This window comes from Lepisma saccharinum, chromosome 11 (assembly GCF_977018435.1).
Source record: "Lepisma saccharinum chromosome 11, izLepSacc3.1, whole genome shotgun sequence".
NCBI lineage: Eukaryota > Metazoa > Arthropoda > Insecta > Zygentoma > Lepismatidae > Lepisma > Lepisma saccharinum.
The window spans coordinates 80,375,864-80,394,014 of NC_139239.1; the positions used below are offsets into that span (position 1 = coordinate 80,375,864).

Consider the following 18,151-nt stretch of genomic DNA (forward strand, 5'->3'; position numbering starts at 1 on the left):
TATCACTGCCATTTTACTTTCAACTAGAAGAGGAAATCTGTGCCATGAACATTGTTGAACCAATGCTTGTAATAGGGCAAGGTTGATATGTTATGATTTGCTCCCATGTTATCAGGTACTGAACTAAAGACACTTTATTTAGTGCTTTACTTTTGTCACTGCAACAAAAGTTATTTCAAATGTCATAGTTATAGGAGAAAGGATTAAGGAATTGTATTGCAATATGTGGCTGTCTGGTAGAAACAGAATGTCAACAGTTTGAAGCAAGCTTCTGGTAACATAATTATATGGAATTAAGTTTAGCAATTAGTGCTGTTATGGAATCAATAACTTGGCATACTGCCCCATATTTTAAATAGTTGGACAAAAGTAATAAATGCTGGTACTGGATATGTTTTCTATAGGACAAGTTAAAATTCCATGTGTAGCATCAAAAAATGTCATATGAAAGCAAGTATCACTTTAGTACTTTGTATACTACAATCAATTGCTTCAACTTTTCAACAACATTACACTGAAACAAAAGTATATAAGGAAGAGTTAAATGAATTGCCAACATCATACTTTCATGCTGAGAGCAAAAATAAGCTTTCCTGGTGACGAATGATGAAAAGATTCTCTCGGGCTATCGGCCAGGTGAGTTGTAGAAAAGATTCCAAGCTTTCGAGAGCTAACTCTCATCTTCAGGGTAGAAGGTTTCATCTCATAATTTTAAAATTTTACACATTGATTTTTTCACACAACTCAAAAGATAATTATCAATTCATCTCTTTAAGTTAGCAAATATTTCAATTTTCAAAAGGAGAACTATCAAAAAGAGCAGAGAAAAAAAGTAATTTTCATTCAGTGCTAATTTTTTTCTTGAAATATCATGTCAAACAATATTCTACTTTTCTGTCTATCAAGAACATTCAGCAAAGCTATTTCATTTGTGCAAATCAAGCTATAATTTATGTGCCTTTGTCTTCTGAGCATAGGAAATCATATATGCAAAAAATAGTGCTATTATTTTGTGTATACAGATATTTTCTTTATTTGCTGATAATATAATTAAGTGCTCTAAAAGAAACATACATAATTTACTGATCCTAAACTCATGAGAAGCTTTTATTTCTATCTCTGAAACCTGCTTGTGTTTTCTTGATAAAACAAATAAGTAATATATCTATGATGAGATGGGTCAAAGTTTCATGCCGCAATTATTTTAGTTTGTTTTCAGGATTACAGCAACATTCAAAATATACTTATTTTATTGGAAAATATTCCTCGTAAAGTAACGTCAGAAAAATTTTTGACTGTCTGAATTTTGTTATTTTGCTCACAATGAAAATGTTTATATTACTGCATGCTTAAGATACCTATATAATAACTATGAACTAAAATAAATATATAAGAAGGTTGTAAAAGAAAGTGAAACTTTTATTTACAAATTTACTTCCTTCAATGAGTTTTTAGGTTGACTCGGTTTTCTGTGTGCCAATAAGAAAAACATTACTCAAAATTTCCACAACATGCACTAATGTAAGAAGAATTTTGTGGTCACAATAGCTCTAAAAAAATTCCAATACAAGGACAAGCCTGTTGAAATTGTGGCCTTTCAGCCACTGAGGTATGTAGGATTTTCTTTTCCCGGAGGGGGCTGGAAGTTTAATGGTGGATAGACCTATTACATAACTGTGTTCTTGGGGAGGGGGGAATATAGTATAAAATATTTTGTAATTATCATTTTGAACCTTTGTTTTAAAAGTTGTTGAAATACAAAATTGGTAATCAGGGGTCATTTTAAGGGAAGTTTGCATTTACCACTTCTGTTTTTCACAGAGTTCTTTACTGCTTTCATTTGAAATTTTTTTTTTTTTTTTCAAAATTTCAGCATAGTGTTGGCATTTTAAAATGTTTACATTGGCTAACAACATTTCTATCCACAATTACTCTTATTTACCTTTTCACACTACAGGTACTACCAATTTATGTATATGAACTTAATCTGTATTCTTACCAACATTTCCAAATGTGACACTTTTTAAAATCATTCATAGAACTCTGGAGTAGTGCGTCTTGTATTGAGCTTTATATACTGCATATGCAAATATTTTTAATAAAATTGTACTGTGTGTTAAAGACACTTCAGGTTGGGGAGAGGACACTGCCTACCCTGAGTTAGCAGTTTGCCCACCTTCATGTTCACGAATTGATACCAGTGCATGTACACAATGTAACTGCCCATCCTGGCTATGGCACTGAGGCACTGCCATTTCAGAAATGTGCTATGGGATCAAGCAAGTGTAAATTATGTGAAGTTAATGAATCGGACTGAACATGTTCTAATTTAAACCTTCAAAAACAATAGAATAGATTACATTATTTTTCTCTATTCAGTTTTTGTGCAGGCTCTTTATTACCTTAAAGTATTATTTTATATTTTTTTCAATTTGAAAATTTTCATTTTTGAGCATTATAAGAAAAACATTAGTTTAAATGTATAGCTCACACTTAAATATTATATATGTCCTCATATTTTTTTTGGTTGCTCATATATTATTTCAATAAATGCCTTTTACATTCAGTAAAACATTCCAGATTTAAAATTGCAGAGTAAGGTAAAATGATGAACTAGGAATGAATACATTTACTGTACACAAAATGTCAATTACTTGATATGTGTTATAAATTTTTATGGAGATGTATTAACAATATATTTGTAAGTGTCCATAATGAGTGGAAGTATATGTAGTTATTAAATATGATCTGCAAATCACTGGAAGAGAAGGTAATTCTAATTATTGCACTTTATAATAGGCTTTGTAATGCTGTAACTAGCATACAAACCATTCTTGTATACATATTAATTCTTCATTAAAAACATGATTATTTTTTGTATGAAATAAAACATGGCTGATATTGATTGGCCTTACATCAAACAACTATTAAAATTGTTACCAAGTTGCCAATTTGCGCAACATAGTCAGCAATTTTATTACATTTTGCCTAAATTAATTTATTCTTAAAGGAGTAATATATACTGTAAATATAAAATTATTGACTAAAATGTCACACAATCAATGATGGAACAGTATGAAGAGTTTTCCTTGAAAAAATGAAACAAAAAATTAGTATTTTGAAAGATTTCTTATTTCAAATGCAATGTTTTGCTTCGTAATTCAGTTTTATATTTTTGGACCTTGTGGTATCAGTTTTTACCTCTTCTTTCAGAAATTTGTACATTGGTAGAAAAGTTAGTTAGAGAGGGATATATGAAACTGCTATTTGCAGACTTTGGTGGAATATTGTATGTGAAAAAAATATCATAGGAGCAACTAGTTAAGTGTGCATAATATGATTGAATTAAGGTTGCATAAGCCATATTTGCCTGAATAAGAAATGATTTAGTTACTTGAAGCAAGAAAACTTCTGACATATATATATATATATACAAAAAAATTTCAGCATATTTCATATATACATATATATATATATATATAAAATACATATATATATATATATATATATATATATATATATATATATATATATATATATATATATATATATATATATAAATACAAAAAAACAGCTTTGGCAGCAAATTAATGTCAAACAGATGAAGAATTGAATATTTATTGAACATAAAGAAAGAATGTTACATCCAGTTGACATTAAGTAAAGTTCCTGGTGATATTTTATGAATGTTACGTTATAAGTATATATATATATATATATATATATATATATATATATATATATATATATGTCAGAAGTATATATATTTATACATAGTATTTTCCAGTGAAACTATTTTTCTGGTCTTTAAGGAAATACACTCCCAAAATTGTCACAATTTTGCTTTAGAAATACGTGAAAATAACATTATAAAATGTTCTGAATGAGAAAATGCCAATTTGCACCAAAATTGCAGGACACACTTCCTGTGATATTCTTATGAACTCTTGTACCTTACTATAAGTTCAAATACACTAATGCCATGCACATGTTCTGTAAATAACAACACAGTGCAGAAAATTAAACACCTTGTTCCTAATATTTCACAAATTTCTCATTTGCATCCTAAGGAACTGGTTCACAAGGAATGGACTTGATCACATGATCATGCATGTATCTAAAAAGGTAAAAGTAAAGTGCTCCCCTGTGCTTAGCACCACGCCATGGAGGTGTATAGGGGGTGTGGGGGTAATGCCCCACACTTTCTTGATCCGGTCGTGAGTGGGGGTGATGTGATTAGCATCACGCCCCTGACCGCTTTTACCCCCCAGGGTTTCCCCCCCAGGTACCCATGTCATTCGACGCTGGGTGGGTGCCGGGGCTGCTTCCAACGTTAGAAAAGTTCCCAGATTTGAGCCAGCCGGGGATCGAACCCGGGACCACAGCCACTCATGCATGTATCTAGAAATATGTAAAGCATAAACTAAAATAATTATATTAAATTAATTAAAATATGCAAATTAATTAATATTATATTTTTATTACATGAATAGGTAAAAGGGCGCTATAAGAATATTGATGTAACACCTCTCAATCATTATCTATCTTACGTATAGTAAAGGTTGGTAAAATTTCTAAAAAATACAACAAAAAGACAGCTTTGGCAGCAAATTAATGTCAAACAGATGAAGAATTGAATATTTATTGAACATAAAGAAAGAATGTTACATCCAGTTGACATTAAGTAAAGTTCCTGGTGATATTTTATGAATGTTACGTTATAAGTAGTAATAAACTTTGCATAAATCTTCTTTGGTGATCACAATATAATCCTTGCCTTCCAACGAGTTTGGCAGAAATAAATAACCCTCGATTAAACAACAATTATATTTTAATTACTTAATTTCAGTTATTTAGTTATTTCATTATTTTCATTAAGTCTGGATCCCCCCTAAATACGTCCTTGCATATGATGTAATTCCTGCAATCCATAAGAATGTGAACTAGAAGTTTGCTAAACATTCAGAACAAAGTGTTCCAATTGCTGTGCTCAGTGCCTGATTAAGGCTCTGTAGTGTCCTAGAATATTATTTGTTGTGCCACTGCAAGAGTCTCATATTTTCAGAACAGCATTATCAGAATATTTTCACTTAGTACTATAAATGGAGAAGCAAAAATAATGTAATTATAGGGAGAAGGTTACTCTTACAAGGTCAACATATATCAATAAACTTGGCAATTCATTTTATAGGTAGTTCACAACCATTTTGCAAAGTTACCAGGAAAATGTAAAAAATGTGAAAAATGTACCCACATCTCAGATTTTAGTTACCTATTTGTTGAAGTAACTATGTTAATGTTATGTTATATTATGTTAATTATGTTCAGAAATATAAACTATGCTATATCACAATTAGCTAATTTTAGAGGGAAAATTAAAAGCACATTACAAATCCAAGGCCAATGACCTAATTACATAATCATATCAAAGGTAATAGCAGCATCCTCAGTCTATGTTTGCACCACCACTGAATAATTAAATGTTTTTTGACATGGGATGAAGTCATTGAATTTATATTTGACCCCAGTTGATGTCTTTGCATTCAATCGTGGGCACACGAGTATTGTGATGAACTACACAATACAGTTTTTTTTAAACATTCAAATATATATTTTTTTAAATTATGGCCTTTCTTCATTGAAATAGATAGTGACTCTAAGAACACACTGTGTACACATAATAAATACCACACTTGATAAATTTGGGGAAGCAGAAAGTACGTACTTTGCTGCCCCTAGCTCAAAATATTAGCATGCAATGTTAATTAGACATTACCCATTGTCTAGTGCTTATTCTAGCACTACTACATGAGCGCTATAAAGTAGTTGGTTAGAGTAATGGATTTGTAGTAAAAATCACATGTCTGTAGTAGGTTTGATTCCCACCACTTGAAATTTCATCTGAAGACAACAGAAGACGTGCTCTCTCGAAGTGTAGTGTTAGAATAAGTATCATTTAAAGCACTAGACAATTGATAATGTCCAATTAACATTGCATGCTAATGTAGAACCATTGCCACTAACAGTCAGAGAATTCTCAAAAAAATTGTGGATGAATAGTGTAGGGCCACTAATACTCCATAATATTTTCAGTGCCAAAGCATGGTTGGATACTACTTGACAGTTCTCAAGTGACACACAATTATCACTCATTAATCACAAATTCTCTTCTAAGGGCACATGGTAACAGAAGACTACAAGACTTTCTGCTACCCCTACCTTGGGATACATTGTAACCTTGGGCACCAGAATGTTTGTTTGTTTTTAAATCTACTTTATGCTCATATAGGCTAATACTGACTGAACCTATAGTATACAATGCGAACTGAACCATTGTGAAATGTGTATCCACTGGGGGTCAAGCCCGAGACCACTTCTTTACAAGGCAACAGCAATACCACTACAGGGAGTTCTGCCACCATCATGTAATTATCCTAGTTGTACCTATTTGCACATCTGCATTGCTGCTTTGTCTTGATTTTGCATATATATCCTTTTAAATATACAAAACAGACAACAAATAACGTAGGGTGAAGAATGTAGTTTCTTTAAAAATAAAAATAAAAGAATTAATGATTAGGAAAAAAATAATTTTGATTTCATGATGACGGGACACATAATGATACATGATACAGAATGATACTGCTAACAGAAAGATCTCTACATGTGGTAAGATGAATCCCTTGTTCTGCACATGGAAGAACTGACTGACTTACTCTGGAAAATCTGTTGTTGTATTTACATACTTTCTGAATTTAAACTAAGCATTGTAAATTCTGGAAAATCCAGATCACAGAATTCCATTGCTATAGCCAATTTTTCATGAAACCTTTCATCACAATGAATGGAGATGTCTTTCTTCTTAGCCCCTACTACTATATTGTGCCCACTTCATTTGATAAAATGATATAAACAGAAAACAATTATATCAATAAACTTCTATGCACACAGCACGGCAGAAGACTACAATACTTTCTGCTACTCCTAACATCCATAAATGATCTTACCCTTCATTCTTCATCCATCTTTAGCTGGGGATCATCCCTTCACTGGAAAATGTAGTCATAGTTATTAGGCTATACTCAAAACAAATATAATGCATTTTATACTAAGAGAAAAAATACTGATTTGGAATCTTAGTGTTATGATTCTACATACAGGCAACAAATAACTTAGGGTAACAAATTACTTACATGAGTAAGAATGTCTCACTACAAATAAAAATTAGGTGAAAATATAGACATTTAAAATTACATTTCTTGGAAATAACATTTCGAAATTAATGTTGTGCATATATTTTCATTTTCTCATATATATTTTTCCTTGAAAAGTGTGTTTCTCTTAGAAAAAGTATACAACATGCATACAAAATTATAAATTATATGTAGAGTTATAAAATGCAATGTTCACTGTTGAATGACTGTGGTATGGAGTATTTATTCTTCTTAATTTCAAGAGGCACAATTCTTAATGGTATCACACTTTCTAAATGCACATACTATAAATTATAACCCAATATATGAATCTTTGTTTAATAGTACTTAAATGTTGAATATAAATTTTTCATGTATCTGCACTTTTCAGGTATTATATTAAGTTATTTCCTATGGTTTCATTTCAGGGTTAAAAATCTTTTTGTAATACTCAATATAGCTGGTAGTGCCATGATATAAAAATTATTAGGATATGTGAAACATTAATATCTGCAAATGATATGATATCAATCAAAGTGGAATAAATACAGGTGCAAGATGGAGTAAATGTAAGCAAATAGAATTAAAATCAGATCTGTCAGAAAGAAATGAGTTTTCTAGGTGAAAAAATTATAGTGAATATGTGAAGTACTGAAATGACACAGATTTTTTGCAAACACTCTATTGAAGTGACAAACATAAAATTTTCCTTTGCTCAATTTTTCAGCAAATTACTAAAAGTCTTACAAGTAGAGGCTAAGACTTATAAAATTCAGTTTTTCGATGGGACTTCTTGTAGTGGTAGGGTACCCTGTAGGTATTGACATGTGCACTAGCCAACATTTCTGAGAAAAAACACTTCAATGTTCCAAAGCTTTCCAAGCGTGCCTCGTGAGGAGATGATAATTCAAGTGCTGTAGGTTCTGGGTTTGGTTCCTGTTCAGTTCACTTACTTATTATCTAGAGCAACTCTTTATTGCATTTTTTAAATATTTTTTGAAATAAAGACAAAATATTTTTTTTTGGGAATATACACTTTTTTGATGTTTTTCAATTTTATTTATGAAAATGACGCTTCACTATATTTTGTTAATTTTCTCATTATTTTACAAATAATTGCATATTAACTTATCCATGTGTTACATTCAACAAAATATTATGTATAGCAAAAGTAACACATTTTTCTTTTTTCAGAAAATGATCAAGAGAGAAAAAACAAAAATGCTTTTCACAATCAATGTTTTTTATTTGCATTTCTTTGTAGGCAATATAGAGTGGAAATTATCTTAAAAGCATGGAAACAAAATATTTTTCTACAATTTGCACAGACGAATTTTCGCAATAAATAAAATGCAGTGAACAAGTTAACAAAAAAACTAGTGGCAATCGAAGGGGTATGAAACCCAGAACCTTTGGCATGTGAAGCTGATAAGTTATAATGAGCCACTGGGCCACTAGGCAGTCTGACAATATCTCCTCCTCTTGAGGCATGCTTGCAAAGCTTCTAAACATTGAAGCGCTTTTTCTCTGAAATGGAAAGCTAGTGCATGCTTGCACCTTGGCATATCAATATCTATAGGGTACATATCCTACCACTATAAGAAGTTCAAAACTCAATTTCCCAAGCTGCAGCCTCTCCTTGTTAAATAAATTCAATATCAGACATTTCATTTCATTATGATCAAACATTTTCCACAAATTTTATCCAAGCTCTTTTCAACATTAGAAATACAAGATGCTTTCCTTAGCAGTTTAGAATAATTTATATATAGCCTTAGAGCACTATTCATAAAATATGCTATGGGATCAGAACAACTAATTTCTTAATAAAAGAAAGTACAAATATTCTAAATACAAGTCAATTATAAGCATACTCATAGTCAAAGATTCTGTGATGTGCCATTTCATATTATTTAGGTATAGCATTTCTTCCTCATAAATTTTTGTATTTGTGTACTTTTCTTTCATTAAAAGCATATATTATCAACACTGTTAATGCAATTGTAACTTGTATGTATGACATGTGAAGTTATGTCTGATAATTATACTTTATTGCCTGTTAATCATATACATGCATTATAGCATTTATTTTTATAGTTACAAGAAAATATAAGATTGTTCAGCAAATTCAAAACTTAGATGGTATGTGCTTCATGAAGTAGTTATGAATTATGAAACAAAAATTAAAACGACCAATATTACATTATTGTATTTTTGTGTAATATTTCTGTCGGTCTTTTTATATTAGATTACCTGTGACAAAAGATTACTGCAACTTTGACATGCCAATAGAGAAATATTTTCTTAAATATAATTTTATGTGAAATTCAATTTTATTGTTGTAAATTACTTACAAGTTTGTATAGATGCATGCATTTGTATATTTTCATGTATAACAAAACTAAACCACTAAACCTACTACTGCTCCAATTTAAGATTAAGATGTTGATCTGATCAATTTTTTTGTTCATTTGCAAGTAATTTTCAAAGCCTGACTCATTAGATGTTGAGATCTCCGAAAACTCAATGACAGACCATTTGTCACAGACTTTGCCCTGGAGTAGTCTCACTTTTATGTATTATTTCAAATCAAGTTTGAAAACTGAATCTTGTAACTGAATAAATGCATTCAACACAAGCCACAGATATCAAATACCTATTAACTTGCTATAATGGGATTTCTCACCAACATGCATGTAAGTCAAGTAATTAATTTACAAATATTTGAATTAGGAGGTAGCTAAATAATGTTTCAGGAAGTTAGCTTATAAACAATTATAGAGGGATCTAATATCCCGCACTGTGGCCATGTGGTATAAGGCATCAGGGCTCTGACAAGGTCAAACAAGCTGGTTCGAGTCTCCTGGGGAGAGCCCAACACCTTTTCTCCTGAGATATCTGCTAGTGTAGGGGACTGGTGGCCACCCACCATTGTGAGGAAATTGGTAAGCTGCATGGGCGTCCGGAAGGGAGGGCAATGGGGGGCCGTACCCCCCCCCCCCCCGGAAAATGAAAGTCAACCAAAATATATGTATTTCACACATATAATTTCATTTTGGCCACAATAATATGTGTTAATTATAGCATGAACACCATAAATTCAAATTTAAACAATGTTTTTTAGGGAACAACACTATTTTTGGGGAAGATTTTCCTTCGTTTGCCCCCCCTGGAAAAAAATACCTTCCTTGCCCCTCCCTGGAAAAAATCCTGCGGACGTCCATGGTAAGCTGTGAATGAGTAGCTTAATTTGTTCATGGGAACTTACAACAATAATTGGGGGTTCATGGTGCTGACTACACATCATTTCGTAACTGGTTGGATGATCGCTCAGACGCCCACTTCTACCGAGGCTTATGGGAGCAGGAGTGAGGCTGGCAGTCAGTACATAGGTAGGCCCTGGCCCTCATGGGCTGTTGCACTACGGGTTATTACAGAGGGATCAAACAAATTAGTTGGTACTATTGGCATTGATTTATATAGATATATCAATGATTTTGATTTATTGGTAAAAATTACCAATAATCTTAGCAATGATACTTTGTTATTATTATATGACTATAAAAATATAATTCATATGCCCTAATTTTGTAAATTGAATGTCCAAGGCAAAACTCATTGCAGAAACATACATTTATTAAGGAGGTGAATGAACTGCATATGTTCTTTAGAAAAAGACCAAAATACCAGTAGAACATTTGCAACTTTATATTTGATCAGTGTATAAATATCGGTTAACTGAATCTCTGTTGTTATCGGCAAAAAATCCATATCAACTCATCTTTAAACTTCACAAAATTGAGTGACAATTTTTGCTTTGATGAACAACAACCAAGGGATTGTTACTGTAATTTATTGTCATCATCGATATTATTATTATCTTTTATTTTTGTTCTTTGTCAGGTGCACATCAAGCTTGTTTTTAGTTGCATAGTAAATTTGATTTTAAAAAATCCTGAAGTGGTACTCAAGATTCTCAATTGTAGTGCTTTTTGGAGCTTAAAAAAATAAGCTGACATTTGACTAAAAAATAATGATTGTGAAAATTATTTTTTACATGTGCATGTTATTGAATTAATTAATTTGAATAATATTAAAAATATTTAACTTTCTATTATAGCAACTTGTGAACACTTTATATACCATATATATGAATTCATACACAATATCAAATCTATAGTTAAAATTGAAAGGAGGATAGAAGAATGTGTATAGACTTAAATGATTTTACAATTGTTGGCATTATTATGACTGTGATTACAATCTAACTATATTTCAAATAAATATAATGTGTACTTCACATTTCCAAAATTTCAACCATATTAATGTGCTTCATATATTGTGTTTGAAAATTATAAGCTTTCACCAAGTCTCTTTCTTTTGCATTTACACCAATTTTGTTTCCTTTGTACACCTTTCTAAGATATTTCATTACCGTTACCTTTGTATCTATCACATATTGCAAGAAAATCAGTAACCTCATCTACAGAGTGGTCACAAAGTAGGCATACTCATCTTTATTTTCGATACTATGATTGTTATGGTTGAATGTTTGATATGCACATATATCTGATGATTTAACAGTCGTAAACATCGGAATGGAGACTGCCATTTTCATAATACAACCGAATCTTGCACCATGTTCCAGCACACATCGCATTGAAATTTATAGTCAGTCCCAGTACATAATACAACCACCTACAGAAAATTGTATACCGTAACTGCCACTAAAGAATGGATTTCCCTCCCAACCACTGTAACATCCATCAAAAGCCATAAGCTATTTAAAAATAATCTTAAACTGTATCTACAGCAGGACTGCGAACTATTTAATCACGTGCAACTTTTCAATCATAAAAATACTCACTGTAACATTTAGCAACTGTGTGCATATTAATCTTATAATTTCATTATTTTATTTTACTTCATTATTGTTATTATTATTATTATTATTATTGAAAGTGTGTCATTATCTGAATAAAACTTTCCCAGGTGGTGGATTGGAAGAGGTTGTGAAGATTACCCAGCTCACTTAGTCTGGCTTCTCAAGAAGTCCCGACCTCACCTCTGGGGGTTCATTAATGGCAGAAATAACTGGTCACACAATGCAATAGTTATGAGCAGTTGTGGATGATGCCTACATCCATGGGACCCCTGATTATCTCTGTAAAACATCTCTCGGAACATGGCACAGAATTCAGCTGTGCTACAAAAATGACAGTCTCCATCCCAATGTTGTGGACTCTTAAACCATTGTAGTGTTGAAAATAAAGGGGAACATTTCCACTTTGTACTCTATACATTTTGTATAACAGATATTCTTTATACATTTATCATTTATGAACATGTAATATAGAGATCTAAATGGACAATGAAATTTAAACGTTAGTTTTCAGCAAGAAACATTTTAAAAGATACCTCACAATTACCATATGTTTGACATAAAAAATGACAACAGCATTTAAAATAGAAGTGTATTTACTCTATGAAGAAATTTTATTTTCATTGAATTATATATATCATTTAGTATTATTACAGTTAGAATTCATGAAAATAGCAGCCAGTCTATCATTCAAAAACATTGTCAACATGATATCGGTGGCATGTGTAGTAAGTACATATTTGCATGTTATTTGAATTAACTAATAATTGAAAACTATTTAATCCTCTAGCAACTTGTAACATTTTTAATGTAACAATGTTATAAGAAATACATGCAGAGAATTATTTAAGTAGTATTGAAAAATAATTTTGTGTGTATGTGTGTGTTATTGTATAAAACAATTTTATATTGTACGAAAGAATAAATAGTTTAAACATTTTGATAAATATGTAATTCAGGCAAATATGGAGCTTTTTTTATTGTTGCAAAGGAGATTAAAAACAAATGTATATAATCATCGTCACATGCTTGAAATTTTGTTTTGCTATTAAGTTGTTATGAAATGTTGTGTGTGTATAATGTATTCTTGTTACCATTGTAGGATTCAAACATGAAAATAGTTTTCTCTATCTCCATGGAATGTTCCATCACTCAAATATGAATATGTTGTAATGAGCTTGAAAAGCAACACAAATGTTGTTTTTATGTGGATGCTTAATGAATGTTACTCATCAGCGATCAGCTATGTATTGTTGGGTTGTTGCTGTTTTACACATGTGCTAAATTTTTGTATGCATATATAAGTGTACATGTAAATACAGGAAAAATAATTGCATTACATATTTGCTTTGTTAATAAAAAGCTTGGAGATAAAATTATGCAAAATTTACCATTAGTTTGTTTCTCTTTGCACTTCTCTTCATTCATTCCACTGTTACTATGTTTGAAGATTTCATTGTCATTTCATCTTCAATGAATGTACAATGTACCAACAAAATCCCATTATCATTGTTTTGAAGTTTGTTTTAAGATAGGCTAATCGAGACAGGACCTACATTTTAAAGTGGGATGCTATAGCTAACTACTGAATGCCTAGTGTCCACCCTTCTGGCATCATCAGTACAAATATATGTTATGATATTCTCGATGATGTTTTCACTAAGAGATCCGTGGGACAGAAAACTGCAATACGCCACTTGTCAGTACCTAAATTTTGGAGCTCCTATCGGGAATCAAACCGAGAACTGCTCACACCAAAGGCTGGAGCATTAACAATTCGGCTACTCACAAGATCCAATGGTAATACTACTCATTACAAGTAGTCGAGTCTGGATAATCTGGTTTCCATACAATCCAAAAAAGTCAGTTCAATATTGTTTAACTATACTCTGTCCCAAGAATCTGCAGAGACGGGGAGACTGGGAGTTGGCAGAGCAAAGCAGTGAGCACGTCTGAAAATGGCTGCTAGCCGCAATCACTTCCTCCCTCACGAGTTTTTTGGCCGAGGCCTCTCGAGTCACTACTTGCGCAGAGATTGTTTTCATTCACTCACTCGGGGTGTAAGGGGTGACCTTCCACGTAGTACACCCAAATGTGAACCTCACTTCCACGTTAGTACACCCTGGACTGAACACTAACGAGGCTCTGGCGACTGGCCCCATGGCCAGTATAATTTTGTTTGTATTGTCCTGTTGTCCTTATGTGTGCTGAGTGCCCGTTTACAGCCTTGTATTTGTTTCCTAAGATCACTGTTTTTGTTCTATTGTTTTTATTTTCCCATTTCATATTCTCCCTAGGTTATTCTGTATCATATGAGTTTTTTTTTTTATTTGAGGTAGTCTTAGTCCCATCCACCTCAAATTACTGATTTTTGCCTTACATATCAATTTGTATCAACAAGAACTCGCATACAAAAAAGTCTGGAAACCAGCATGCCTCTGCCGCGTTACCACTGGTATGCTATTGATTGATTGATTGATTTGGTGTTTTAAGTTCACTTTATGCACAGTAAGGCTAGTCGGGACTGGACCTACAGTTTAAAGTGGAATCCGAACCACTATGTGCCTCCACCGGGTATCAAACCCAGGACTCATTGATTACTGCGCCATCACTTTAAGCAAAAAATATCCAACTAAGTGTACTTTCAATTACTCCTCATTAGTTACTTTCAATTGACAATATCTGCCTCCTTCTTTACTCTCAATTAATAATCACAACAATTCGCCAAAAAATTCAATTCTAAGTAGAGTAACACGATTTCAAGGAATTATTTAATGGATAGTAAACACTCCTTTCTTAGACTTGGAAAGAGGGGGTGGGGTGAGGGCTTCAGTTCAAGAACCATTCCATTGGCTGTCAATCTAACATTCAGCAGAGAGTCATTCACATTTACCTACTAATGCTAATAGTGACTACTACATTCACATAAACGTATATTTTCAGCTTGAGTTGATTGATTTGGTTTTTATTTTACTTTGCTTTTCTGCCACTTCTGTATAATCGAGAAGATGAAGATGAGTTATAATATGATGAAATTGATGAAGGAAGACTAACAAAGAACACCCATAACCAGGCAGGGATTCGAATTCGGTACCCCTGGTGTCATACCACGCTGTGATACTCTGTCATGGAAGTCAGCTTCAGCACTGCAGGTTGAAGTGGGTCTAATAGATGGTTGGCGTAGATGCATCGTCACAAGGTCAAATGGAATCGACCAGAAATAAATAGAATGGCAATGGGTCTCCATTCACTGATCACGTGTCACAAAAAGAAAAGCAGATTGGAAGGACTTGGACCTGGGAAAGTTGTTGCTATACTTCCACTGAACATAGCATAGGCGTGCGCATGGGGAAGGGGGGCAAATCCCCCCTTAATCATGGACGTCCGCAGATTTTTTTCCATGGAGGGACAAGCAAGGTATTTTTCCATGGGGCATATTACTCCGATAATAGTGTTGACCCCTCAAAAAAACACCTCTTGAATTTGAAACTATCGCATTCCTGTACCCCCATTATTTAATAATTAATGTAAATTACTATGACTGAAATTAAATTATACGACGTGTGAGAATTTACTTTTAGGTTGACATTCGTTTTCTAATGGGGAGATGTGGCCATCCTTGCCCTCCTTCCAGACGTCCATGTCCCTATATAATTATATTTTCACCTAGAAGTTTAGGATAGAGGAATTTTATCGCTGTTATTAAAATATATTATACTCTTAAAGAAAATGAAGTATTTTCAAGCCGATGAAAGTTCATAGCAACTACGGAGAAGGAGGCGCAGGGGCGCAACAACAAGGGGGACAGATGTCATTGCCCCCCAACCTTGGACGGAAATCAATTTGAAAAGGGGCAAACATGGAAGTAAAGGAAAGTAAGACTCGCTGAATCTAAGCGTACCAGGACAAAAGGATACTCAAGATGGAATTAGTTTTCACGTCTTTCTTGCATTATTTCTTCCAGACGACCAAGAGCACATGCAAGGGGTCACAGAGGGGCAATTGTCCACCTCGATTTCATATCTTATAAAACTAAAATAAAGATTTCGTGAAATTTTCTTGCTCGCTTCACTCGCAATATCTGCTTTTCTTGCGGTCTTGTCAAGTTCAGAGCCGTAACTAGGGAACGCCAAACGTCTAAATGAAAACAAAATGTAAAAGAGAATGCCACGGCGCTTCATGAAAATTCTTGCGCCATATTATATCAATACTGTTTTCATTTTGCACAAATTTGGATCTCATAATAATCTACAAATCTTGGCCCTCCCCGCAAAATATTACCTACCAACGTTTACACACACACACATACGTACGAGGGGGAGCTGGAAAGTTCATGAAATCACCCAGAAGAAATACAGTTGGAACAGCCATTTTAATACATTATTCAACGTATTCCCCCCGAAGCTCAATACACGTTTCACAATGATGTTTCAACATTTGTAACCCTTTCAAAAAGAAAGTTTTGTCCTGCTGTGCAAACCAGCCCTCCACCTCCTTAACCAGTGCCCCTTCGGACTGAAAATGTGTGCCCTTGAGATGTTTTTTTGGTTTGGAAAGAGGTGATAGTCGGATGGGGCCAGATCAGGAGATAGGGTGGGTGGGGTACACAGGTAAAGCCCAGATCCGCCAGCAATTGCATGGTTTGATGTGCCTTGTGCGAGGGCGCATTGTCCTGGAGAAATTCCACACCACGGCTCACTTTTCCTCGACGTTTTTCCTTCAGAGCCGCCTTCAATTCAATCAAATATTGGGAATATACAGCAGCATTGATGGTTTCACCCTGTTTAAGATATTTTATGAGGATGACACCGTCCTTATACCAAAAGACCGATGCCAGAACCTTCCCCGCTGACCTTTGACTTCGGTCGAGGAGACCCACTGTGGTGGGTGCCACTCCATGGATTGCTGTTTAGTCTGTGGGTCATAATGGTGAATCCATGTTTCATCTTCAGTCACCAGACAGCGCAAAAATCATCAGGGTGTTGAGATTTGCGCACGGTCTCCCGTGACATCTGCACCCGTGTTCTCTTCTGGTCAGCATTCAGACATTTTGGGATCCATTTCGATTTGAGCTTCCGCATGTCCAGATACTCTGATATTTTGACACCCACACGATCACGCGATATCCCCAGATACACAGCAATGGTTTTGGTGGTTATGCGCCTATTATCCATGATCATGTCGTGCACTTTGTCAATGTTTTCCGTGATCACTGCACTTGCAGGCCTGCCAGAGCGGGGTTCATCTTCAGTCTCACCATATCCAGTCTTAAAACGCCTCACCCATTTGGCTACTGTTGTATATCCTGGGGCATGTTCCCCCAAAGTCTCATGCAAAGTTTTATGGATATCCATGGGGGATTTGTCTTGAAACACGAAAAACTTGATAACGCTGCGAAGCTCATTCTTCTCAAATTTCCTTAGGTCCTCCACCATCTCTTCTTACTGAACGTGAAACAAAAAAAAAATAACAATGACAAAAGGATCATATTCAGGATAAGAGGTTTACAATATATGCTCTTTATAATGGCTACAACAATTTGTTTTAATTTTTATTTCTTCTGGGTGATTTCATGAACTTTCCAGCCCCGCCCTCGTATATAGCCTCAGGGTCGACGAAAAAGGGGGGTGCGGACCGTGCCACTGCCCATTTTCAGGGCGGCAAAATTTGAAGAGAAGAAAAAAATAAACCTATTGAAAACTTGAAAGTTATAATATTATATTGCCTAGGTATATTATATAACTTGGAAGTTAATATATGCCAACCCACTGTTTTGAAGGAACATATCAGTAGTTTCACTTTAAAACCACTGAGTGCCAAAAGGTGGGAAAGCAGATTCGATGCCTTAACTCTGTTGAGATATCAAGTGGGAGAGGTCTAGGATGGTCTCCTTCAAATAATTGGCGACAATAAAACTGTCCGAATGGTCGCACATAAGGCTCAGTATATTGCAAACCAGTTGCATAGATTGAGCTTCACATTCCTTTGCTCACTTGATATCTGGTATGACATTTTACTCCACGTAATGTAATGAGCAAATGTCTTCAAAACATTAATCTACGATGTGTTAGATGCT

General features: G+C 33.8%; 1 protein-coding gene across 1 annotated transcript; it reads right to left on the bottom strand.

Moving 5' to 3' along the window:
• Nucleotides 1–17,027: 17,027 nt before the first annotated feature.
• Nucleotides 17,028–17,510, bottom strand: LOC145995099 (protein GVQW3-like). The gene has a single exon (XM_083131635.1). The coding sequence runs from the start codon at nucleotides 17,508–17,510 to the stop codon at nucleotides 17,028–17,030; it is 483 nt and encodes a 160-aa protein (XP_082987761.1).
• Nucleotides 17,511–18,151: the final 641 nt, after the last annotated feature.